General features: G+C 41.6%; 1 protein-coding gene across 1 annotated transcript in view; it reads right to left on the bottom strand.

Moving 5' to 3' along the window:
- The window catches only part of LOC111160534 (beta-1,3-N-acetylgalactosaminyltransferase 2), a 58,437-nt gene extending 32,005 nt beyond the window's left edge, over positions 1-26,432 (bottom strand). Inside the window, exons 1-4 of the mRNA XM_022523704.1 lie at positions 26,273-26,432; positions 13,392-13,539; positions 5,177-5,277; positions 2,089-2,282 (exon numbers count right to left, since the gene is read on the bottom strand). Of these exons, the coding sequence (XP_022379412.1) occupies positions 2,089-2,282; positions 5,177-5,277; positions 13,392-13,539; positions 26,273-26,384 (555 nt within the window). The 5' untranslated portion in view covers positions 26,385-26,432. The remainder of the gene's footprint in view (positions 1-2,088; positions 2,283-5,176; positions 5,278-13,391; positions 13,540-26,272) is intronic.
- Between the last annotated feature and the right edge of the window lie 1,184 nt (positions 26,433-27,616).

Below are 27,616 nucleotides of genomic sequence, written 5' to 3'. Positions count from 1 at the left end.
TCTTTCTTTCTTTCTTTCTTTCTTTCTTTCTTTCTTTCTTTCTTTCTTTCTCTTTTTCTATCTATCTATATCTATATCTATATATGTATATATCTATATCTACATATATAAAAAAGAGGGGTGCCTGGGTCTCTCAGTCCATTAAGCATCTGCCTTCAGCTCAGATCATGATCCTGAGGTCCTTGGATTGAGTCCCACATCAGGCTCCTTGCTCAGGGGGGAGCCTGCTTCTCTCTCTCCTTCCACCTGGGGCTCCTACTGCTTGTGCTCTCTCTCTGGCAAATAAATAAATTAAAATCTTAAAAAAAAAAAAAGAATAATACGTCATGACCAAGAGGAAGAGGAGGTTGATTTAACATTTCAGAATCAACAGATGTTAATTCATCTCACTAACAGAATAAAGGAGAAGAACCCTGGAAACATTCTATATGCCCAGCAACAGGAGAATGGATAAACATGTTGCTGGAATACAGCTCAGCAATTAAAAAGAGGAAAAGGGACAGGGCACCTGGCTGGCACAGTGGTTAGAGTATGCCCTCTTGATCTCAGGGTTGTGAGTTCAAGCCCCACATTTGGTATAAAGCTTACTTTAAAAAAAAAAGAAAAGAAAAGAAAAGTAAAAGGAAAGGGAAAAATCATGAATACATACAAGAACATGGATGAGTAACAAAAACATGTTGAGTGAACGAAGCCTTACAGAGGGGAGTACTTTATGATTCTATTTACATATGAAATATCACAACAGGCAAAACCAGTCTATGATAACAGAGAAAAAAAAAAAAGGAATGGCCACCTCTCAAAGTGGGACAGGGTGATAGGAGTTTGGGTTACACAGCTTTATGCAGTTTAAATTAACCAAGGGGGGTGCTGGCTGGCTCAGTCAGAAAAACATGTGACTCTTGATCTCAGGTCCATGAGTCTGAGCCCCACCGTGGGTGTAGAGATTACTTAAATAAATAAAAATTAAATAAAAATAACTGACCTAATGTACATTTCACTGTGCATAAAATTTAAAAAACCACAAATATTAAAATGGACATTTTACTACTGTACATTTCACTGTGCATAAAATTTAAAAAACCACAAATATTAAAGCCCAGTTAATGGGGAAAAAAAAAAAGTCTAGTTAATGATATGCATGCTGAAGTATTTAGGGTCAAAGTATCTGGATGCCTGAAACTGACTCTGAAATACAGTCAGGAAAAATAAGAAGATAGATCACTGAACAACTCTATATATGATAAAGCAAATACAGCAAACTGTTTTTTGGGGTTTTTTTTTTTTTTTTAAGATTTTATTTATTTGAAAGAGAAAGGGAGAGTACAAACAGGGTGAGGGGCAGAGAGAAAGGCAGACTCCCAGCTGAGTAGGGACCCTGATGTGGAGCTGGTCCTGGGACTCCAGGATCATGACCTAGGCTGAAGGCAGACGCTTAAATGACTGAGTCACCCAGATGCCCCGAAATACAGCAAAAGGTTAACTACTGTAGAAATTAGGTGGCTACATGGGCATTCACTGTATAATTCCTCCAAGATTTCTACAAATGGATCTCTTCAAATACAATTCCTTCCTAATATACTCCTTCAGATGTACTCCATGAACAAATCAGATTACCCTACATACCAGGAAGAGAGTAACCCCAGTTGTTTTAAACTTTGAGTCACTCAACATCTTTATTACAAAAGACATTTGAAGTAGCTGTTAGCCTTGTATTATAGAGACAGACTTTCAGGGTTGGAACGAAGAGACACTAATACTTGCTTATACCTCAGAGTCCCAAAGTTTCCACATTCATTATCAACTTTTGTAATTCCTTAGGCTTTAGGGGATTTTAGGTTGGGAATTTCTAATCTGCCCCAACCTCTTCTTTTCTAGATATAACACATTATTTTTCACTGGTATTCTATGCCCAAACCAGCATATTATTATATTATGCTATAATGTATCCAATCAGTAAGGGAAGAAAAGTGGAAATCTTCCAACCAGATGTAATTATACAGTCTCCCGATCTACTATATGCCATGAGGAAAAAGCTGGTATTTTTTAAAAAGAAAAATGGGGAAAACCTTGTACAAAACAAAGCATTACCTCTTGTTCTGCCTGATAAAGCTTGACTGTGATGTTCCTCTGGAAACCCACATCACTGGCATCATAAAACACCCCAAGACTGGTAATAACAATGGGGTAGAGAACTCGGAAGCTCACGCTGACAACTCGGTCCTCAGAAATTCCTGATGAAGTGTCTTCAGAAAGACTGAATGCCTCAATTTCCTGGTTCAAAACTAAGGAAATCATAAGAAAGAGTTTTACATAACCAAACAAATATAATCTTACAATTCTTTCACAAATGGCAGTAATTAGGAAATTCTTCAGAAATATGGCTGCTTCTAGGAAAAAAAATAAGTTAATTTTGAAATTTAAGAATGAAATTTTTAGCTACATCTAGGTAAAATATTTAACTATCAAAACTACTCGTGTGCATGTGTATGTCTAAATGACATAGAGGAATAATCTATTAGGAAAGGTTCGATAAATAGGGATATTAAAACAGTACCTAATGCAGTAAAAAATAATGAGAAAATTTAGTCTTGCTCTGCAAATTCCAAAAAACCTACTTCTTGTTGGGCAATTTAAAATACTTGTAATGTCACAGGACAAAAGTCCTTGAAATCAATTCCAATAACATGAAAAATTCTACATAATATTGATAAATACTGATAAATACTATATAATACTGATAAAAGAGAAGCACATCAGAGTAGCATTTCTGACCACATACTGTGTGCCATGCCCCATCACATTTACAACTTCACAACTACACTGAGTGGTCGTGGCATCATCTGACCTCACATGTAATGATACTGAGGCCTGGAAATGTTAAGTAACTTGCCTGAGGTCACGGAAAGTGGCAGGGGCAGGAATCAACCCCAGATTTATGAACTTCAAACTCAGTACTCTTTCCACTCCCCACAGCTGCCTAAATCGAAGCCAAAAACAGTCCTTTGCAAATAATGTTTTCAATTACCATAAATGAATCCGGACCGATTACACGAAGTAGTTCACATGGCTGAGAATATCAGTGCTAGTTTGTAAAGTAATATAGAAACCTATTCTAAAAGATTTTATCAAAGTTCTTTGTATCTTTCAGAGCTGTGGTTTTCCAATTTTCCTGCTCACACAACCACATCAGCTAAACACATTTGTACACACACTCATATACCTATTTACAAAATAGACACATATATTATTGTTACCAATATATTTAGTCTTTATATAGATAACATTGTCTTCTTTTCAGATAAACAGAAATTCAGTTTTCTTCCCACACCCAGCAGATCATCTGGATCCCTGCCTTTGAATTCCTAGGATGTTATTTTACACTTAGTAATGCTCAATAAAATGTGCCTGATTGGAATTGATGACCCCCACCCATTTACATACATAAGCAGAAGGGGGAAGAAGGTGGATACACATTTTGTCATGGGTTGGCCAAGCGCTGGCCACAGAGTCTAGACTCCAAAGAAACTGGATGACAGCAAAATGTTTTCTTTTTAATACACTCAGTAAATATAAAAGATTCAAAGTATATGCATATAGGTTAAGTATACTATAACATAACTACGTACCTATTAAAAACAAATGTACCTTGAACTTCAAGCTACCTAGACACACGAAGTCCTGCTGCTTTAGTAATGTTATTAATCAAAACTTCTAGATATTCAGAGGAGCATGATGATTAATTAACACTCATGATGACCTTAAGGTATTGAAATAAAATGAAAATGACATCTGAGTCATCAAAAAGATAAAATAAGGTTCAATATAAATTTAGTTACACCTATTAAAATTTTTTTATTCTAGGTATTGGACTTATGAAAATTTTCTATTAATTAATAGCTTCATTTCGTTACTATTAATGGATAATAACACTTAACATAATAAAAGTCTGGTTAATTCAAGGTGAGGTTTTTAAAAATTTGATTTGGTTTTGGATTTCAAATGTAATTTGTTCTAGGCTACTCTTACATCATCAGTAATGCAACATTTTATTAGGTTCATGGTCCCTATGGGACTCTAGTACAAGCTAACGGACTGCCTCACAGAAACACAATTACACATGACATTTTCCTTACAATGTTAACTAAAAGAGCGTAAGTAAGAAACCTCAGCTTTATACAATACAGATAATTTATTTAAAAAGCTGACTGAAACTCAACTTTATAAAAGGCAGGTTCTTTAAAATACCATTAAGTACCATGTCCCAGGAACGAGTCTAAGTTTTTGTAAGTATCATCTTATTTCATCCTGTCAATGCCTATGAGGTAAGTACTTTTATCCCCAGTTTACAGATGGTGAAACTGAGGCACAAATGGGGTAAATAACTGATCAAACGTCACACAGCTCAAAAAGGCAGAGCCTAGATGTAAATCCATGGAACCTGACTTGAAAGCCCAGGCTTTCAACACTATCATTGCCTGTAAGAGTAAGGTGTACATAATTATAAGACCTAACAAATCTTAAAATTCCAGGGGTCATACCTGGCACACTTAAGACTTTGAAAAGTTTACTTTTCCTTCGAACCATAGCTGAACATAACAGGAAATGCTGGTAAAGAAAGACATCTGCTTACACAGTTAGCAACGTCCTAAAACTGGTTCCCTGGTAATAGAGGAACATGATTAGGACCATCTTTCTTCATCATCAAAACTCCCACAAATCTTTAACTGTAAGGAATACAAAATATTACTCAGATTTAAAATTTTTACTATTTGTTTCTTTTGTAGGAGGTTATAGGCAATAATCCTAAGGGAAAGTTGACTCATAATATTTGTATCAAGGTTACTATAAATTGACAAGATGGTGAAATCAGCAGGTGTCTCGAAGTTCAAAACTCAGTTTTCTAGGATTATTTATGCACAAGGAAATCTCCAGATGCATGTGAATCATACTGAGAAACAAACTCTCTTGGATCCTGAAATTAAATATATCTAAAAAGACTCTTCACAGAGAGCTAGAGTGATCACTCAATCTGTCAAAAAGGATGAAAGGTACATTTTGATGAAAGCTCGATCTTAGTCTGCTAAAAGCGGACCACCAGACTAGCCAGCTTAGCAGCTTTTCCTCAACATCAAACTTGTAAAACGGAGGCACAGAGCTGTGGAAAAAGATGACTCACCCGGATTCGTGATGTTGAGCAGTCTGCAGGAATAAGGATCTTCCCTGTCTTCCACGGGCACGTCGCAGCCATGAGCACCTATTATGAACTTCACAAGCACGCTGAAAGATGTATTGGCATTACCATCAGATACCGATCAGCACTTTGCGCATGCCCGTTTCCTCATGCCCATTTCAAAGCTTTTACTTTAAGACCCAAATATTTATTCTAACTTTATTTTTCTAGTTTAGCAAAACAGGAACAAGCAAAATGAAAGTTGCCAACCACCACATGACATGTGGGTAAGCCCTCTCCTGTAGTATTATGTCAAAGCGAGTATGAATATGTTTGGCCAGGCTACCAGCAAATGCTCATACCAATTAAAAACAAACCACAGTAAAGTCAGTTTCTCACAGTCCGACCTAAAAACATATCTGTATCTGCAATCTTCTTTATTTACTTTCCTCTATTGTAGAAGATAATCCTTTTGCTCCAGACCAGATTAGTCTTCCTATTCAAGAAGAGGTCCTCTCCTCTCCTACACCTAGCCTGTAACCTGTGGCTCCTTCCCTACACGTTACAAGTACGATGAAGTCTTGATACTCATTTCTATTTACCGACCATCCCTTCCTTGTCTCCACCTTTTTTAGTGAAGTCCCATGAAGGAATGAACTAAAATTGTAGGCTCTAGTTTTTCATCTCTCACTCATATAAAACAGAAATTTTAGCTTCAATACCCACCACTTATACGGAGCTGTTTACCACCAATGTAACCACTGATTTGCTGCTAAATCCAGACAACTTTTCAGCCCTTCGGTCTGTGGTTCAAGAATGCTGGTCTCCTTACAAGGCTCTTTCCCCCCAACTATGTGGCCGGCTCAGTCACTTGCACTGGCTCTTCTTCGCCAAGTCTGCCCATTACGGTAGATATTAAAGCAGAGCTTTGGCTCTGGGTCTCTTTTCACTCTTTCTGCCTGCTCTCCCTGGACAATTATTTATTCTCAAGACTTCAACTAGCTTGGGAAGCATCTCTAGTTTGGACCCATCTCCTAAAAGATCCGTATGTATCCACTGAACATTTTTTCCCAGATGGCCCACAGATGACAGTGGTGTGCTGGAACCTGCTCCTACTGGCTTATGAGAGCCACCTGCTAAATCTTCAGGAATTCTGTGGGCTAGTTATTAAGAACAGACTTTATTAAATTATATAAACTTACAATGAAACACACTGCTTTAAAAACAAAGAAAATTCTCAAATTAATCATTTCTTAATTATTTCACTACTACCTATGGTCTTGAGGTTATATTTACCTATTATAACTGGGTGGTGGAAATAAAATGGTATGCTACTACATATCTTTCCCAAGTCTGTGTTCAGAGATGTTGTGTTAGTTGGTTGAAGTTGGTCATGGTGAGAATATTTATACCACGAAAACTAGCAAACACTACAAATTAGGGTTTCATTGACTTTAAGGGATGGAGGAAAAAAAAAAAGTAAATCGTTGGAGGAAAAGTTAACGAAGATTAAACTTAAAAAAGTAAGACATGTCTTCATATATCAGTGGATCAGAATAGACAGCCCAGAGATAAACCCACAATTAATCAATGACAATGGAGGCAAGGATATCCAATGGGAAAAAGATAGTCTCTTCAACAAAGTGTTTGGGAAAACTGGGTAGCTACCTGCAAAAGAATGAAATGAGACCACTTACTATACCACAAACAAAAATATATGTGCTGCCGAAGCGAGCACGACCACAAACAAAAATAAACTCAAAATGGATTAAAGACCTAACTGTGAGACCTAAATCCATAAAACTCCTAGAAGAGAACATAGGCAGCAATTTCTCTGATGACAGCTGTAGAAACATTTTTCTAGCTATGTTTCCTCAGGGAAGAGAAACAAAAGCAAAATTAAACTACTGGGACTACATCAAAATAAAAGCCTCTGCACAGTGAAGGAAACAATAAAACTAAAAAGCAACCTATGGAATGGGAGAAGATACTTGTAAATGACAAATCTGATAAGGAGATAATATCCAAAATGTATAAAGAACTTACACAACTCAACATCAAAAAACAAAACAACCCAATTAAAAAATGGGCAGAAGACATGAATAGACAGTTTTCTAAAGAAGACATACAGATGACCAACAGACAGATGAAAGCATGTTCAACATGATTCATCCTCACGTAAATGCAAATCAAAACCACAATGAGATACCATCTCAAAGGTGTTAGAATGGCTAATACCAAAAAGACAAGAAATAACAAGCATTGGTAAGGATGTGGAGAAAAGGGAACCCTTGTGCACTGCTGGTGGGAGAGCAAACTGCTGTAGCCACTGTGGAAAACAGTATGGAGGGTCCTCAAAAAATTAAAAATAGAACTACCAGGGCACCTGGGTGGCTCAGTGGGTTAAAGCCTCTGACTTCGGCTCAGGTCATGATCCCAGGGTCCTGGGATCGAGCCCTGCATCAGGCTCTCTGCTCGGCGGGGAGCCTGCTTCCTCCTTTCTCTCTGCCTGCCTCTCTGCCTACTTGTGACCTTTCTGTCAAATAAATAAATAAAACCTTTAAAATAAAAAAATAGAACTACCATATGATCCAGTAATTCCAGTATTGGGTATTTACCCAAAGAAAATGAAAACACTAATTCGAAAAGATATATGCACCTGTATTTATTGCAACATTATTTATAGTAGCCAAGATATGGAAGCAACCCAAGTGTTCATCGACGGATGAATGGATAAAGATGTGGTATATACATATACAATGGAATATTACTCAGTCATAAAAAATGAACTCTTGGCATTTGCAGCAAGACAGATCTAGATAGAGTATTATGCTAAGTGAAATAATTTGGAGAAAGACAAATACCAGATGATTTCACTTATATGTGGAATTTAAGAAACGAACAAAAAAAAAGATAAACCAAAAAAACAGTCTCTTCATAATTTTTTAATTTAATTTAATTTAATTTAATTTTTTTTTAAAGATTTTATTTATTTGACACAGAGAGAGAGATCACAAGTAGGCAGAGAGGCAGGCAGAGAGAGAGAGAGGAAGGGAAGCAGGCTCCCTGCTGAGCAGAGAGCCCGATGTGGGGCTCGATCCCAGGACCCTGGGATCACGACCTGAGCCGAAGGCAGAGGCTTTAACCCACTGAGCCACCCAGGCGCCCCTAATTTAATTTTATTTTTAAAAGATTTTATTTATTTGTCAGACTGTGAAAGAGAGAGCGAGTGCACGCACAAGTAGGGAGAGCAGTAGGCAGAGGGAGAACCAGGCTCCCCGCTGAGCAGGAAGCCTGATGCGGGACTCGACTTCAGAACCCGGGATCATGACCTGAGCTGAAGGTAGACGCTTAACTGACTGAGCCACCCAAGTGTCCCCCAAAAAACAGGCTCTTGAGTACAGAGAACAAACTGGTGGTGGCTAGAGGGGAGGTGGGTGGAGGGGATGGGAGAAACAGGTGAAGTAGATTAAGAGTCTATTTATCTTGATAAGCACTGTGTAATGTAGAGAATTATTGAATTACTATATTGTACACCTGAAACTAATGTAACAGTATATTAATAATACTTGAATTAAAAATAAAAAGAAAAAAGTGATGTGTCTGTAGCCACCCCACTGTGAATAGCACAAAAAACTGAGGAACCATCCTTCCACTATTCAAAACCTATTACCTGATTCAACAAAGAAGTCACTGACTTTACCGATGAAGAGTAAAGTTCTGACATATATCTCGGCTGTCACTTCAGTTTTACTCTATCTTAAAGAAAATATTTATGTCCAAACTGCACTCCTGTCAGGCACAACATGCAATTGGTTAGATACAAAGGTCTAGAACAATGGGAGCATTCGTGGGAATCAGCTCGCTACATGGAATTTATAATAAAGAGTATCACGTATGCTATTATCTGTCAGTTACGCACCATACATCATTTATATCAGTAAAACTTAGAGAGAACACATACATATGCACATGTACACATAATTGGTATGCTTCCGAGAGCCAGCTGGTAAACTTTAACCAGCACACTATTGCCTTCAGGTACCATACTCAACATACCCACCGCAGAACTTCTCTCCCATGAAACCTGCTCTTCTCATCTAGTGTTTTTGCCTTGATTGAGTATTCTCCAAGTTATTCTCATTATTCTCCAAGTTAGAAAGCTAGCAATCATCCTCGACTCCTTTTCCTCCTCTCCCTCTTGCTGTTTATTTACCTCATTTTCTTCTAAGGTCACACTTCAGTTCAGCCCCTCAGCCGCTTAGCCAGGTCTCAGCAGTCCATGCCTCTGTCCCCACAGCTGTTCTGCAGGGCCTGGCCACAGCCTGCCCCAGGCTCGATGGCCTCCCTCTCTCTACCTCATAAACCCTGTCTCTCTGCCCCACTTTCCTTCCCAAGCGCTTCATCTCACTCACCCACACCCTCCTCTCAACTCCCCTCCCTAACCCAGGGTTCCAATTACATGGAACTGTTTGGAGTTTCCCAAACACTCCAGGCTGTTTTCTATTTATCTATATGATAGCACGTATAACATTTTATTATACTGTTACATCTATTTCCTTCTATTAAACTTCAAGCTCCCATAAAGACTGGGACTCTATGGCAACTATCTTTGCATTCTACCACATGCAGTAAACTACGTGCATGCAGAAGATACTCAATAGTTACTTGTGAAATTGACAATTTATTAATTTTATTACAAAGGCTTTTCATTAAATAATGTCCTGGAAGTGTATGTGGAATCTGGCTCCTTCAGTGAAATGCAAGATTTGAAGCCACAGAAATGCAAACATTTCGTTTACTAATGGCCAATTAAGGCAGAATACCCATTTGTAAACAACTAGCACTTAGAATAAAAGTATAAACAGAAATCAGTAAGTTTGCTGACTAAATTATTGCAGATATTTAACAAATTAGTTTTTTTAAAGCTATCTTAAATACTCTTACTAGATTCACAAAATTACTCTGCCCTAAGAAGTTTTTGGCTAGTATCTATTTTTATATAAGTATCCCATCATTTTTATAGAACAAATCACCAAGCTTACTAAATTTATTTATTTATTTATTTTTAAAAAAGATTTTATTTATTCATTTGACAGAGAGAGATCACAAGTATGCAGAGAGGCAGGCAGAGAGAGAGAGGGGGAAGCAGGCTCCCTGCTGAGCAGAGAGCCTGACGCGGGGCTCGATCTCAGGACCCTGAGATCATGACCTGAGCCGAAGGCAGAGGCTTTAACCCACTGAGCCACCCAGGCGCCCCCAAGCTTACTAAATTTAAAGCAGTAATGCTATGATGGCAAATAAATGACTCGTGACTATCTGAATGTTAATCTTCCTCACTACATTTAGTCTGAGTCATTCCCTCAAGAGTTGTTGAGTGTCTTACTCTGTGCCAAGTAAGGTTCCAAGTACTAGGAATACATCAGTGAAATAAGCAACATTCCCCGGGTGCCTGGGTGGTTGAGTTGGTTGAACATCCAACTCTTGGTTTTGGCTCAGGTCAGGATCTCAGGTTGTGGGATTGAGCCTAATGTCGGGCTCCACACCCAGTGCGTGGAGCCTGCTGAAGATCCTTTCTCCCTGTCTCCCTCTCCCTCAACCCCTTCCCCTGCTCACTTGTGTTCTTTCTCTCTCTCTGAAAATAAAATATTAAAAAAAAAAAAAGGTTAAAGTCCCTACACTCACGAAACTATATTCTCGTGGGGGAAAGACAAATTATTTAAAACACAAAGCTAAATATAATAAACATGCCAGTTGGTAATAAGTATTATAAAGAAAAACGAAGTCAAGTAAGGGAGGATGGAGAGGGAAAAGGGGTTAGGTGCTATTTAATAAAGGGCTGCCTCCTGCTAAGGTGAATTCTAAACAGAGAGCTGAAAAATGTGAGACTGTGAACCAAGAGGATTGTCCAGTGGAAGAGTGATAAAGACAGGGGAGACCGTAAGTGCAAAGGCCCCGAGGCAGAAGCACACTTAGTGTATGATGGAAGCACGGTAATGTTCACCAGTGTAGGGGAAGTAGATTTTGATAAGGTCAAAGACCACAGTGAGCACTTGGTATTTCACTCTGAGCAAAAGAGAAGCCAATGGAGGGGTATGAACAGAAAATAGACGTAATTTGATGAATTTTAAAAGAAGCACTCTGGCTGCTGCACAGAAAATAAAATATAGGGGAACAAAGGTAGAAGCAGGAAATCCAGATAGAGGAGGCCGCAAGAATCCAGGTGAGAGGTAATGTGGCCTAATGGGGAGAGGGTGGTGGTTCTGATGGTAGTGGTAGAGGTGGCAAGGGGCTGGATTCTGGATGATATAGAAAGGTAGCACCAAGAAAACATGCTGATGGGTTGGATGTGGCATGTGAGAGAAAGAAGAAATCAAGATAACAATGTAGTACAAATTTTTAAAATTTCCTATTTTCCTGGTGCCTCAACATCCTCACAAAGAGGTTATGAGCATCCTCCCCAAGTGACCTGATACACTGGAGCGATAAAGCTGGTCCCTGCCATGAGATCCCCCTCTGGCCCTCCCTCACTCACCTAGTGACATTCGAACACAACAGTGAAATCCCCTCCCTCCTCCTGCTTGTATACACCCCTGTGACCCCCGTAAAGGCATGTACCCATGGGGGCTCCACTGTGGACTCGCCACCTGCTTGGTTGAGCCTGCTCCCTGGACGTTCCTCCTGTGTGGCCGCCCTCTGTGTGGTGCACTGGGCCTCCTTCTCTAGGACTTGGGAGTGGACTAGATCTAATCTCAAAGGCCTCTCCCAGTGTACCTTCTGCGGCCATGCTGGACAGATCCTTAAAGACCCATAAGAGGGACTCACTCCCTCATTTATAACATAGTCACCAGGGTTTTCTGAGCAACAGGCAGAGAGGGGTCATTATTCTCTGGGACAGAAAAGGCTAGGTAGGAAGTGCAGGTTTTGGACGAGGTTCTGCCAGCAGTGAGGAGTCCAAGGCCTTTCATTTGCTAGTTTATCGGTACTATTATCACTGAGATCATGAACCAAGGAGATCTGTCTTGAAAAGGAATGAAAGCCGCTATGAATAAGATAGGAAATCTGTAAATGTTCACGACTGATGACAAGAAAATGCTGCAACTGTGTAGCTACTCAGTCCCAAATGTGCCAGTGTAATGCAATCCTAAGAGGGCCATGGAGAACTGCCCATCATCTGAGTGTCTCCGCAGAACTAAAAGTTCAGTCTCCTATGCTTCTGTTCCACTAGCCCCTCATGATGTCATCTTCAGAGGCTGGTCTCATTGCTAAGGTCTTGGGCTCCTAACCAATAACTGAGCCATCTAACACCAACATGAGATGTGCTACCAAAGCTCAGCCCTGGAAGGGCAGGCAGGAAAAAGAGCTACACACTGCAGAGCACACAATTAAAAAAACACTACAGAACAGGAAAAATTCAGTGTGTCTCTGTGAAGTTGGTAAAAAGCGTATTTAGACACAAACATGTCTAACCAGAGACCTATTCTGGAATAGAACTTTTTTAAAAAAAATTTTAATTTAATTTTATTTATTTGACAGAGAGACAGAGAGAGAGAGAGAGAGAGAGAGAGAGAGAGAGAGAGAGATCACAAGTAGGCAGAGAGTCAGGCAGGGTGCGGGGAGAAGCAGACTCCCTGCTGAGCAGAGAGCCAGATGTGGGGCTTGATCCCAGGACCGTGAGATCATGACCTGAGCCGAAGGCAGAGGCTTTAACCCACTGAGCCACCCAGGTGCCCCTGGAATAGAACCTTTTAAGAATTACTATTCTAGGGGCACCTGGGTGATTAAGTGTCCAACTCTCGATTTCAGCCCAGGTTATGACATCAGGGTTGTGACATCCAGCCCTGCACTGGGCTCTGTGCTGGGCATGGAAACCGCTTAAGGTTCTTTCTGATTCTTTCTCCCTCTTCCTCTGCCCCTCTCCCTGCTCACTCTTGCTCTCTTAAAAAAAAAAAAAAAAGGAATTACTATTCTAAATCAAAGCAAAAACAAAACAAACTAGGTATCTATAAATGCTAATATGTTAACCAATGAATATATTCTCCCCTAACTATCTTTCCGTTAAGAACTTTGTGACTCTATGTGAAGGGAAAGCAAAATAAAATAGCCATTTCTTCCAGGAAGAGCGGCCACATGCCTAAATTAACATTTCTGACTGTCTCAGGAGAGGTCTTCCAGAACATTTACTCAGTTAATCAGGCAAGTGCCAACTCAGAAAACCTACCGTTGACTTAATGATGGATGTTGTATTAAATGCTTCAGCCAGGTGCTTCTTATCACATTTCGAAGTTCGTGGTTATTGCGAGCAGACAACACACCAACTACCACATCATAGTGACTAGACTTCCACTGAGGAAATGAAGCCAGCTGATCTAGAAATAAGCAACAATTAGAAATGTCATATCTCAATTACTGTTCATATGTGACATAAAAATGTTTATTATAAAATAATGCATGTTCATATGTATAGAATATACAAAGAAAAAATATTTAAAAAATCAGACGTACCATCCAGATAACCACGACTTTTTGGCATATAGTCTTTTTGTCTTCCCTACGTATGTATATATTTATGCTTCCATAAGTACGTAAAACTTCAAAACTAATAAGATGTTTACGGTGAGAATGAGTTTGGAAAGGCAGCGTGGCATAAACCACACAATAGTAGGCAGTATGAGTCCGTTAGGCCGCGAGCAGAATCCTGGTTCTTTTTATGTCCAGTAACAGTTATTTAACTTCTCTTTTTAATTAAAGATTTAAAAAAAAAAAAAAAAACTTCTAGGGGTGCCTGGGTGGCTCAGTGGGTTAAAGCCTCTGCCTTCGGCTCAGGTCATGATCTCAGGGTCCTGGGATCGAGCCCCACATCGGGCTCTCTGCTAAGCAGGGAGCCTGCTCCCCCCCGCCCCCCACCTCTCTGCCTACTTGTGATGGCTCTCTCTCAATCTCTCTCTCTCTCTGTCAAATAAATGAATAAAAAATAAAAATTAAAAAATTAAAAAAACAAAAAACTTCTAAGTAATCTCAATGCACCACATGGGGCTTGAACTCCCCACCCTGAGATCAAGAGTCTCATGTTCTACTGACTGAGCCAGCCAGCCACCTTGAAAAGTTATTTACCTTCTTGAGCCTCAGTTTCCTAGACTACAAATGGGTATAGTAACACTTCTCATAGAGTTATTGTAAAAATTAAATGAGATGATATATATAAAGGTCCTGGTTTGGTACCAAAACAGTAGGCACTCACTGGCAACCGACTGCAATGATAACCACCACACAAATCCGTGCTTTCAAAGGTGAAGGCCTACGTTAACATTACAGGGGGCACCTGGGTGGCTCCATTGCTTGAGGAGCCGACTCTTGATTTTAGCTCAGGTCATGATCTCAGGGTCCTGAGATCAAGCCCCATGTTGGGCTCTGTGCTGGGCATGGAGCCTGCCTGGGATTCTCTCTCTCCTTCTCCCTCTGTAGCCCCCCAACTCCGGCTCTTGCTCTCTCTCTCAAAAAAAATTAGTAAGTTTGGGAAATAAAGCTGAAAGACTACTATGCTGAAAAGTACCAGACCCTGAGCAACACCAATAAATTCCACAGCCAGCAAACCCTGTATCACTTAATATAATATTCCAAGGAATGAACGAGGGAGGCAACATTTCCAGGGAAGCAACAACAAAATCAAGTGACAAGTCATGCGAATGGCTCATTTTTTACTGCTGTAAGGTCTAATGGGCAGGATTACATTTAAGAAAAAAAATCTGTACTTAGCAGACAGAAGGGGAAGATATTTTGTTTTTTATCGCCAGTTTCAAAGCTGGAGAGCTACAAGCTTATACATAGCTCTGATGAGGGGCCGTTTCACCTCTTTCTCCAATGATGGGAACTGATCCAAAATGTTTCCAAAATTAAATAATCGAAGGCCAGAAAGCTTGCCTACATTATGAGCAATCCTTTTATATGCCAGAGGATCCAAGCATTAAGTTAAAAGACAACAAAAACATGATGGTATTTTTTCAAAGGACCAATTAAAATAATAAGAAAATCTGGGAGACAGACCCTTCTAATAGGATACCTGAAAGATTTACATTGTAACACGTCTAGGAATATAGGAATTTTTGTGTAGATACCTTATTTTCCACAAAAGACACATTTCTAAAAACAAAAGAAACCCCCCAAACAGACAAACAAACAAAAAAACCAATCTAAATGAAGTAGAGATACTTGTTATATTAGCTTACCAGGAATCCTGTACTAAAATGAATTCTTTAAAGGCAGGAATTTAACCTTTTTTTCTTTTTTTTTTTTTAAAGATTTATGTATTTGAGAGAGAGAGAAAGAGAGAGAACAAGTGGGAGGGGCAGGGAGAGGGAGAGAGAGTCCCAAGCAGACTCCCGGCTGAGTTGGGGCTTGATCCCAGGGCTGTGAGATCCTGACCTGAGCTGAAACCAAGAGCTGGCCACCTAACCAACTGTGCCACCCAGGTGCCCCAGGCAGGAACTTATCTTTAATGCAAATCCAAATTTTCCTTGACTAACCTTGCTTATAATAGACCATATTCATTGCACACCTATAAAGTACTACACATAGAGTATCAGTTGAACGCTTTGCATGTAGAGTATCATTTAATGCTCACAACACCGAGAAGTAGGTGGGGTCAGGCTCCTTATGAAACAAACAAGGCCAGAGGCACAGAGAATTCAGTAAATTCCCCTAAGGCAAGCAAGCAGTAAGGCGTGAGGCTAAGATTTAATCCCCCGCAACTGACCTCCATTCTTCATCACCTTCAATTAGCAACACAGCTCCATGTAGCTCCTCTGAGACTAAATTCCAATCTTTTATTCCTAAGACCAGTCTAGGCGGCAAATCAGTGATAAGCAGATCACTGGAAATGCTGGTTAGCACGTTACTTTTTTTTAATTTCATGGAAATTAAACATTTATATGAATGAAATAAACACTTCAGGAACATATTTTCTCAGGTACACAGAACTATACCATGAAAGCTGTACCTACTGCTGGAACTAACCCTAAATGAGTCTGAATTTGGAGGATAAGTTAAGTGCTTATGTAAAATTGGTAATGATATCCCATCTCACCCCCTACTCTTTCACAGAGAAATAGTAAGTACTTTTAACAATAGTAATGAGGCAAATGTAGTAACCAGACATATCTGACACTGATTCCAAAGCCAACGTGCTGCATGATACCCATAATAAGCTATTTAAATCCCTGTGTCTCAGCTTCCTAAAAACATACCCCAAAAACAAAAAACCAAACAAACAAAACCCCGATACCAAAAAGTCTTCAGATAGTCTATTTCATCCATTACAAAATGTCTTCTGGAACGATTAAAAACTGTAGAAGAGCAAAGAGACATTTAATCTAAATGCCTCATTTACCTGACATCAGCAGAAAACAAGGCTGATGCACAAAAGAAAAATCATAAAATAACTAAAACAATCCGTTAAATGCCAAATTATCACTGCTTCATTTTTGGTAGATAATCAAAATAAGCCTTTGAAAAATGGATTACATGAAACATAATTTAGCTTGTTCTTGATTGACAAAGTCTTCATGAACAATGTCTCAAATCAGTCCCTTTCTCGTCATTAATTCTACCCCCTGCTTCAAGTCAGACTCTTATCTTTCACTGGACCATGACAGGGGTGTCCTAATGATGAGCACTGAGAGATCTGTGGAAGGGCTGAACACTGTATTGTATACCTGAAACTAACACAACATGCATGTTAACTACACTAGAATTAAAATTTAAAAAGACAATTGGGAAATTCTGAACACTAAATATTGGAAAGAATCATTAATTTTTCTAATTGTGATGATGGTTTTGTAGTTATGGTTTTTTAAAGTCTACTGATAGAGACACTATACTAAGATATTTATGAAAATAATAACTTCTCTGTGATTTGCCTCTAAATAATCCAGTGGGAAGAAGTGGGTAGGAGTGTTTATGAAAAATGTGAGTTGAAGGTGTATGGTGTGTACATAATATTTGTTCTAATCTTCTACTTTTGGTATGTTTAAAAATATTCATAATAAAAACTTAAAACATGAAAAAAAAACCCCAAGGCTATCCTAATGGTTTATCCCTGGTTTCTTTATCTCACTGCCAAACAAGATTTTTCTGAAACTTAATAAATAAATAATAAAGATAAAGATGACCATGTGGCATGTGAAAATCCCACAGCTTACGGTGCAAACTACTTTATGATCTCATTCCACTGCCATTTGTCTCCTTTGATTCTACTCCATGTCTAAGCTGCTTCTGTGGAAGTGCTTTAGCTTACATGCATCTCTCCTTTTCTTGCAGAGGAGAAGGGCATGGCAGATTTTGGCCTCTGAAAAAACTTCTCCTTCCAGATATACTGAAAAATAGGTCCCTAAAGAGTCAACCAAAAAAACTCCTGGAAGTAATAAACAAACTCAGTAAAGCTGCAGGACACAAAATCTATCTACAAAAATCAGAGGCACTTCTATACACTAATAATGAACTATTAAAAAAAAATTCAGAAACCAATCCTATTAACAACTGAATCAGAAAGGATAAAACACCTAGGAATAAGTTTAAGCAACGAGGTGAGAGCTGTACACTGGAAGCTGTAAGACACTGACGAAAGAAACTGGAGAAGACACAAATAAATGGAATGATATTCTATGCTCATGGATGAGAATATTTTTTAAATGTCCACACTACCCAAAGCAATCTACAGATTCAGTGCAATGCCTATCAAAATTCTAGTGGCATTTTTCACAGGAATACAGCAAACAACCCTAACATTTGTATGAAACCACAAAAGACCTTAAATAGCCACAGCAATCTCAGGAAAGAACAAACAGGAGGGCATCGCGCAGCATTAGCTCTTCTATCCTCATCTAAGAGGGATGATTACAGCAATATAGGCCTACCCCAGGAAACAAGAAGAATCTCAAATAATCTAACCTTATACCTAAAGAAGCTAGAGGAAGAACAAAACCCAAAGCCAACAGAAAGAAGGAAATAGCAAAGATGAGAGCAGAAACAAATGATATAGAGACTAAGAAAACAATAGAACGGATCAATGAAACTAGGAGCTGATTCTTGGAAAACATCAACAAAATTGATAAATCTTAGCCAGACTCATCAAAAAACAGAGAGAGAGAGAGAGAGGGAGGGACGGAGGGAGGGAGGGGACTCAGATAAATATCACCAGAAATGAAGGATAAGAAATAACCAACACCACAGAAATACAAGGATTGTAAGAAATCATTTGCCAACAAACAGGACAACATAAATGAAATGGGTAATTTCACAGTAACATAAACTTTCAAAACTGAATTAGGAAGAAAAAGAAAATTTGCAGACCGGTTACCAGCAATGAAACTGAATCTGTAATCAAAAAACCCAACTAAAGTCCAGGACCAGATGGCTTCATAGGTAATTCTCCCAGACATTCAAAGAAGAGTATCTATTAGTATCTGTTCTTCCCAAACTATTCCAAAAAATAACAGAAAAGCAATCTTCCAAATTTATTCCACAAGGCCAGCATCAGCCTGATACCAAAACCAGATAAAGACACCACAAAAAAGAACTACAAGCCAACAATTCTGATGAACATAGGTTTAAAGAGTCTCAACAAAATATCAGCCAACCGACCATACAACAAAACATTAAAAAAATCATTAACCATGATCAGGTGGGATTTATTCCAGAGATGCAAGAGTGGTTCAGTATTTGCAAATCAACCAACAAGACTGAAAAGAGACATGCACCTCTATGTCTACTGCAGCATTATTTACAGTAGCTAAGATATGGAAGTAGCCCAAGTGTCCACCGATAGATGAATGGATAAAGAACACAGGGTATATGCACAAATGGAGTATCACTTGACCATAAAAAAGAATGAAATCTCATGATTTCCAAAAACATGGATGGAGCAAGAGAGTATAAAGCTAAGTGAAATAATCCAGTCAGAGAACAACAAATACCACTTAAATTCCACTCATAGGTGGAATTTAAGAAACAAAACAAATGATGAAACTAAACAAAAAAGCAGACTCTTAAATACACAGAACTGGTGGTTGCCAGAAGAGAGGTAGGTGGGATCATAGGTGAAAAAAGATGAAATAAGCAAACACATCGAGCAAAACACTGGAGGCATGATGCTCACTGGTTTCAAACTATATTACAAGGATACAGTAATCAAAACAGCATGGTTTGGCATAAAAACTGACATATAGGTCAATGGGATAGAATAGAGCCCAGAAATAAACCCACAATTATATGGCCAATTAAATCTATGACAAAGAGACAAGAATATACAATGGGAAAAGGACAGTCTCTTCAATAGATGGTGCTGGGAAAACTAGACAGCCATACGTAAAAGAATGAAACCAACCACCACCTTATACTATACACAAAAATCAACTCAAAATGGATCAAAGACTTGAACATAAGACCTGACATCATAAAACTCTTAGAATAAAATATAGGCAGTAAGATCCTTGACACTGGTTTTGGTGATGATTTTTTGGATTTGGCACCAGAAGCAAATGTAACAAAAGCAAAAATAAATGAGCAGCACTACATCAAACTAAAAAGCTTCTTCTGCACAGCAAAGAAAATCATCATCAAAATGAAAAGACAACCCAAAAATGGGACAGAATATTTGCAAATCATGTATCTGATAAGGGGTTAATACTGAAAACATATTAAAAAATAAAAACTCCTACAACTCAATAGTAAAAAACCAAGCAATCCAATTAAAAAATAGGCAGCGGATCTGAACAGACACATTTCCTAAGACAACATACATATGGCCAACAGGCATATGAAAAGGCGGTCATCATCACTCATCATCAGGGAAATGCAAATCAAAACCACAAGGTGAGATCACCTTACATCTGTCAGAATGGCTAGTATCAAAAAGATACAAGTGTTGGTAAGAAAGTGTAGAAAAAGGAAGGCTTGCGCCCTTTTGGTTAGACAATAAATCACTGTAGTCCCTGTAATAAACACTATGGAGGTTCCTCAAAAAATTTAAACTAGAACTATCATATGATCCAGCAGTTCCACTTCTGGATATTTATTCAAAGGAAATGAAAACACTGGAGAAGATACCTGCATGCCCTGTTCATTGCGGTGCTATTTACAATAGCCAAGAAATGGAACCACCTAAGTGTTCACTGACAGATGAACAGATAAAGAAAACATGTTATAGACAAATATAAGGCAATATTATTTACCATAAAAAAAGAAGGGAAACTTGCCACTTCTGACAACATGGATAGATCTTGAGGGTGTTATGCTATGTGAACCCAGCCAGACAAAGACAAATACGGTACAGTTTCACTCTTATGTTCAATCTAAACAAAACAAAACACTAAATTCATAGAAAACAGACTGACGGTTGCCAGAGGGGAAGGGTGGCGTGTGGGCAGAATGGTGAAGGGGGTCAGAAGTACAGACTTCCAGTTAAAATAAAGAAGGCATGGGGATGTCATGTACAACTCGGGGGCTATAGTGAATAATGCTGTAATGCGTATCTGAAAGCTGCTAAGACAGATCTCAAAAGTTCTCATCACAAGAAAAAAATTGTAACTAAGCTAACTAGACTGTGTTCATTTTTACAGTACGTACTTATACTGAATCAATGTCATACACCTGAAACTCATGTAGTAGGTCAATTATATCTCAGTTTAAAAAACAGGTCTTCCGGGCGCCTGGGTGGCTCAGTGGGTTAAAGCCTCTGCTTTCGGCTCAGGTCATGATCTCAGGGTCCTGGGATCGAGCCCCTGCGTTGGGCTCTCTGCTCAGCAGGGAGCCTGCTTCCTTCTCTCTCTCTCTACCTGCCTCTCTGCCTACTTGTGATCTCTGCCTGTCAAATAAATAAATAAAATCTTAAAAAAAAAAACAAAAAACAAAACAAAACAGGTCTTCCACCACGTACCAGCAATGTAAATCAGTCCACCAGACTTGGGAGTACTGCATTACATGGTATGAAACCCCCAGCAGGTGCTCAATAAACAGTTGTGCAAGAATGCCCACATTCTTACTGCCCCTGACCAGCCTTTGCCTGCACACTTTCAGCACCTTATGCTTCTTGCTAGTACAGGGGACCTACTTTGATTCTGGTGTCTGGAGACAGGAAAAAAAGAAATGAACAGCTAAGAAGTAAACATGCTATAAAAAGACACAAAGAGGGGCGCCTGGGTGGCTCAGTGGGTTAAAGCCTCTGCCTTCGGCTCAGGTCATGATCTCAGGGTCCTGGGATTGAGCCCTGCATTGGGCTCTCTGCTCAGCAGGTAGCCTGCTTCCTCCTCTCTGCCTGCCTCTCTGCCTCCTTGTGATCTCTGTCTGTCAAATAAATAAATAAAATCTTAAAAAAAAAAAGACACAAAGATAATTCACAGGTAAGATGCAAATAGCCAACCAACCTATGAAAAAACATTCCATTTCACTAGGAATCAAGTTTGAATTAGATGGATACCATCTAACCAGGCTCCTGCATGTTCAAAATGACAAATACCTTCTTAAATAATACCCCCACCATTGGTATTGGAAAGAAATGTTATTTAGAGTTTTTTCAAGGAAATGGCTCCTCTCCTATGTTGTTGCTGGAATGGAATTTGGTAGTCTTCTGTGGGACAATTTGCCAATACACATCAAATACCTCAGATAATTTTTTTTTTTTTTTTTTTTAAGTAAGCTTCATGTCCAGAGTGGAGCCCAACACGGGGCTTAAACTCATGATCCTGAGATCAAGACCAGCTGAGATCAAGAGTCGGACACTTCATCTAGTGAGCCACCCAGGTTTTCCAGAACTATGTAAGTTCTATTCAGCATTCCACATCTAAGAACTTATTCTAAAGAAATAATCAGTGATGTACTAAAAGATCTCTACTCATCACAGTGTCATTTATTAATAGTGAACAACTGCAAAATCCAGAAATGCAGAAATAAGGGATTAGTTAAATTAAGGTGTATCTATATGCAGCCATTGAAATTATGTTGCAGAATTATGTTTTATTGTTATTTACCATATTAAGATCAGGAGACTATAAGAACTATGTACATACTATGTGGTTCCATTTATATGAAGTATTAACAAGCAAATCTCTGCCATTTAAGATCAGGACAGTGGTTACCACTCCTGGCCATGATGGAAGGGAGCATAAAGGGAGCTTCTGACATGCTGGATTAGTCGGGTGTATCAAAAATATATCAACCTATACATTTACAGGCCCTTTTCTGAAGGGATATTATACATCAATACAATTTTTAAAAAATACGAAGTCATTTCCCTCCAACATGCATTTGTAAGTATGTGCATTCAAAAACTGTCATAAAGATCATTTTCCCTGTTTTTAAAAATAATTTCAGGGAGCACCTGGGTGGCTCAGTGGTTAGGCCTCTGCCTTCAGCTCAGGTCATGATCTCGAGGTCCTGGGATCGAGTCCCACATCAGGCTCTCTGCTCTGCAGGGAGCCTGCTTCCTCCTCTCTCTCTCTCTCTCTGCTTGCCTCTCTACCCACTTGTGATCTCTCTCAAATAAATAAAATCTTTAAAAAAAAAAATAATTTCAAATTTTTCTACAAAGAACTTGTTTTACTTTCCTAAGAAAAAAATTTATATCATAAGGTCATCATAAAAAGTGAATAGACAATATGTAGGTGGCAAATTCATTCATATTTTCCCAGTTTTGTTCTCTTGATTCATTCCTTCAAATTACTAAGCACAAAAAAACAAATTTTCATGCCAGGAATAATTAAAACCCCACACCAACTCCCTGAGGACAACGGCATTCCCTTCTCTAATATGTAGTGTCCTGAGGGTCTGGCAACCTGCGAGGTTCTCCACTGACAGCAGACATCCAAAAGTCTATTCTAGACCAAGGGAGGCTGACTTCAAAACTGATTGTTCAAAATAGGCCCAAGGATTCTTAAAAATCAGACAAAAATTTCCACTCTCACATGCATGCTCTCAGATGACATCAATCCCAAATAAGCAGAAATCTTGGAAATGAAGGAAACATATAAATTCATGACAGATCTACTGATAAGGACAATCATATACACGACTAGCATGCCCAATCTCTAAAACCTCCCCAAATACCTCACTAGCCTACGTACCAGCCACCACTATCCTCTTTCTCCTCTCTAAAATCCGTGGAGTGTTTACTATGAATCAGGCACTTTTCTGGGTGTTGTATTAATCGAATCTTCACAATAACCCTATGAGATCATCATTTTATAAATAAGGAAACTGAAGCACAGAGACAAGATTACCATATAGGGATAATTTTGGATGAACCAGCCCTAGGCAAAATTGCAAAGCAAGCTCAATTTGTCTTTGGCCTTCTCCTTGCTCCCTGTCTCAGTTCAGCAGACTCTGAGGGTCTCAGAGCAGGGGACTCCACATCTAGCTTGGTACCTAGAGCTCTAAGCATTTGTTGAGTGGATATGCTTCTTTCCTTTCACTTTGGTTTCCTTCTCTCCAAATATCCTAGAAAGAGAAGACTTCTTTGGTCACATCCTTTTTTCTAAAAAAGGATGTTACATAATTCCTGGTAAGGTATTACCCAGTATGAATATGAGATATGAGATGTATCTTTATCTGTATCGTCCAGTCCAGTATCCCTGTCTCCACTCACCTCATGCACCCCTAGGTGTGCTGGATTTCACAAGAGACCTGCTTCCTCTTCACCAGTTGCTCTCCCGGACCTTAGTTCGGCTGTTTCAAGGGAGCCACTACATTAGAAAAACGCCAGGTGCTGACAGGACTCCTGCCCGTCATTCAGGCTCCTGCTCAAGGGCACCAATCTTCAGAGGGGCCTCCCCTGACCTCTCTATTTAGAACAGTAGCACACCATTCTCTGCCCTCTACATTGCTTTCTTGTTGTCATCCCACCTATCTCCATCCCCTAGGATATTAAAAAATTATTTTCTCGGTTCTGTCTTGCCTTCTAAATTGTAAACTGCACGACAGCGGGGATGTGATCTGGGTTACTGCTGTAACTCTATACCTACAACAGGAGTGGGCACAGAGTAAGCTCTCAAAAATTTGCTGAATCCACTACAAGTCAGAGGGTTTTTGTTTTTTTTTTTTAATATTCAGGGAAGGTAAGTCTCCCTTTAAAAAAGTACTGTTACAACTCAATGAGCCTGAAGACAAAAAGTCAGACAAAAGAACAAAAAGAAATCTTAAAACATTAATTCAAGGGAAGAAAACGTAACAAAATCTTGAGTTTTCTCTCTCACTTTAGGCTGAAGGCACAAGGGTAGAAATATAAAAGTACCCAAATGTTTTAGTTTGAATGCGGTGGTAACACGATGAGAAAAGGAGCTGCAGGAAATCTTGGCGATCCATATGCTTCTACTGCTTTTAGTTTTGCAAAGTGAAAGCTAGGAGTCTGCCAGGTTTCATTTAGAGTAAAATATCTAATTTATCATCTAACCAGATGCAAGGTATCCACCTAAGTCAAAGTTAATTTATTTAACTAGTACTGATTTCTTCACCTATAGCCGGATCCTCCTCATGGCCTATTTCCTAGTCTCCTTAACCTAGCTCAGGCTGACCTGATGGCAAGATAGGGGCATCATCCAAACACTGTGGGGATAGGAAAAACTTCACTGAAGCTACTAGACCGCCTACTAAGTTTTAAGCTTGAAGACAAACAGGTTTTTCTTGTTTATTGAACCCCAAAAGACTAAATTAAGGTCATAAATATCCTAAGAATGTTCTGCAAGTAAATTCTAGTAGTGCTCACAGAAAGGGAAAGAAAGCTGTAAAACAGAAACCTAATAGATGATAGAAAGCATTTTAGATCTGTGGCACATTTTCCTCTGCTCAGTTTACAAAAACCTAAAAAACAAAACCTTAAAAAAAAAAAAAAAGCCCCCAATCCTAACCTGTTAATAGGTTAAATGCTCTGTAACCACTGTGTTTTCATTAAATAAATTAACCGTGTTTTAGTTCTATTGGGGTCACACAAATAGCCTTTTCAAAGAGCTTGTGGTTTGTCTAATAGGAAAAGAGTCTAGGAGACTGTTACCAGTCTAAGGAACCCCCATAATAACGATGAGATTGCCTTGCGGATTGCTGAGTTAGTTTCTATGCCTCGCACTTAAAAAGTAAGGCACCGACCCATCTCAGAATTGCAAATATTCAATTGTGATTTTTAAAACGTTTGGGTAAGAAAACAGCTGTTCGGGGAGAAGTGGTCGGAAAAAACCTCGCCGAGTAGTTAGAACACAACCCAACTACTACCTCATTTGGAAAACAGCCTTCTAGGTTTCTTTATATGTCCTAGGGCAACCTCTTAGAAAAGAAAACAAGAAAACAAGGGGAAACCATTAACAACAACCACAACAAATCCGCCGGCACCTTCCGCGGACAAAGCATCCCGTGAGGCGGTGAGAGGCGCAGGAACCGAGCTCTCAGCCCTGAGAGAAAGCTCCGGAACAGCGCACAGACCGTCGGCGAACGGCGGTTTCGCCGGCGCCTCGCTAGCAGGCGCCCGGCCAGCCTCACAGGGACAGCTCGCTCGCAGCCCCATTTCACGTCCGGACGTGTCCACCGACCGACCCGCAGTTTCCAAAGAAAACACAATCCGTGTGTTCTTACGGCAAAGTTACCCTGACAGGCGAGACCCAGGCTTCCCCGGCGCGCACCGGCAACGCCCGCGGCACTGAGACCCGCACGTCCCGACCGAGCGGACCCTCAGCGGGGAGGGGGCAGGCCCGGCAGCCGGAGCCCGGCGCACGCAGCGGCCGCCCGCGGCTGAAGGACACAAGGTTTGGCTCGCGGGACGGGCGGGCCGGCGCCCACAGCTCGGACCAGGCCTGGCGGGCAGACGCAGGACTCGCGGCGGCCAGCACCGCTCTCCGGTCCGTAGAGGAAGGCGGGAGGGGAGAGGCGGCGGGACTCGGACGGGGAGAAGCCCCCGGAGTTTGCCCGATGTAATGCCCCGAGGATGAAAAGGGCCGTTTGTCTCCTCAGGGGACGGTCGCGCTCGGCCCGCTTCCCGCTGCGGGACTCCGCGGAGGAAGCCACCCGGGGGCTCGCAGTCGGCCTCCCGCCCCGCCCGGCCTCCCGGCCCGCCCGGCCCCCGGACCTCACCTGCCGGGCCCGCCCCGGAGGCGCGGGCGGGCGGCGGGGAGCGCAGCCGCAGCCAGAGGTGCAGCGCGGCCCCGAGCACACACGGGCACAGCAGCACCAGCCAGTTTCGCATTGGCCGCCCCCGCCCGCTCCGCCTCGCGCCCCCGTCGCGCGCCGGGCTCTCCCGCGTCCCGGCGGTGAGGGAGGGGACGTGCGGAGAGGAAGGCCGCGGGGCGGCGGTCGACGCAGGCGCGACCACTCCGGCTACGCCTGCCCTCGCGCCAGCCGCCGTCCGGACTCCTCGCGGTCCCGTGCCCCGCGCCTCAGATTCCTCCAACCGCGGGCGGCGGGGCCCCGGCGGCCCGGCCCCCCCCCCCCCGTTCGGCCTCCCCCCTCGGCCCCGCCCACCTCCCCCCACTCGCCCCGCCCCCTTCCCTCGCGTCCTCTCCCGCGCCCGCAGGCCAGCCGGGAGCTGAAGTCCTGCTCTGGGCCTACTCAGGGGACACACTCCAGGGGGCCCGAGGCTCGGAAACCACATTTCCCATAATCCCATGCTCTTGCTCGCGTCACTCGGCGATCGCGGAGGCGAAGCACGAAGGCACACTCGGAGCATGCGCGTCTCTTCTCGACGCCTACTAACCCGGGATGGCCGGAGGGAGGCGGTGCTGGGCAGCCGGTGCTCGGGGCCAGGCACAGGCCCGGAGGGAAGCACTGCTGGCGCGAAGGGTCGCCAGTCGCCTCTGATTTAAGAGGGATCGCGTGATGCTTGTTTTAAGCCACGCAGAGCTCGGTTCTCAGATGCTGGCTCCTGTGGAGGCGGGATCCTGCCGCAGTTTCCTTGGTCCGTAGAGCGGGCGGAGCGCGTCTTCCGCGGCGAATCGTCCCTCAAGTCACTGGTGCTGGGGCCCCGGACCGCTCCCTGCCCGGCTCCGTCCTCTGGGCGCTCAGGATGAGACCGCACCAGGGGCCGAACGGCGGGGGCGGCCGCGACCGTCCGAGCGACGGTCCACGGTTCCGCGTGCCCCGTCTCAGACCGGGGAGACGAGCGCGGGGATACCTCCTGCGGGACGGAGCCGTGACTGCGCCGACGCGGGCTGCGCGCGCCGGGCGGGAAGGACTAGGGGCCCAGGCCCTGCCCCGCGGCGTGCGGCGCGGCCCCGGGACTCGACCCCCTGGCCTGCCGGGCCGGACGCTCGGGGGCGCGGGTGGGGGCCGTGGCTGAAGGCGCCGGGCGGTCCCGGCCGGTGCTTGGAAGGCGGAGGGACGGGTGAAGAGCGCCACGCGTCCGGTGCTGTTCGTGGCTGGTTTGTTTAAAGTTTCCGCGAGTTGTGGCAACAGAAGGAACCATATCGTGGAGTAAAGTCT

The sequence above is a fragment of the Enhydra lutris genome, unplaced genomic scaffold (genome assembly GCF_002288905.1).
Source record: "Enhydra lutris kenyoni isolate GAN:26980312 unplaced genomic scaffold, ASM228890v2 scaffoldscaffold76, whole genome shotgun sequence".
NCBI lineage: Eukaryota > Metazoa > Chordata > Mammalia > Carnivora > Mustelidae > Enhydra > Enhydra lutris.
This window is presented reverse-complemented; position numbering and strand designations above follow the sequence as displayed.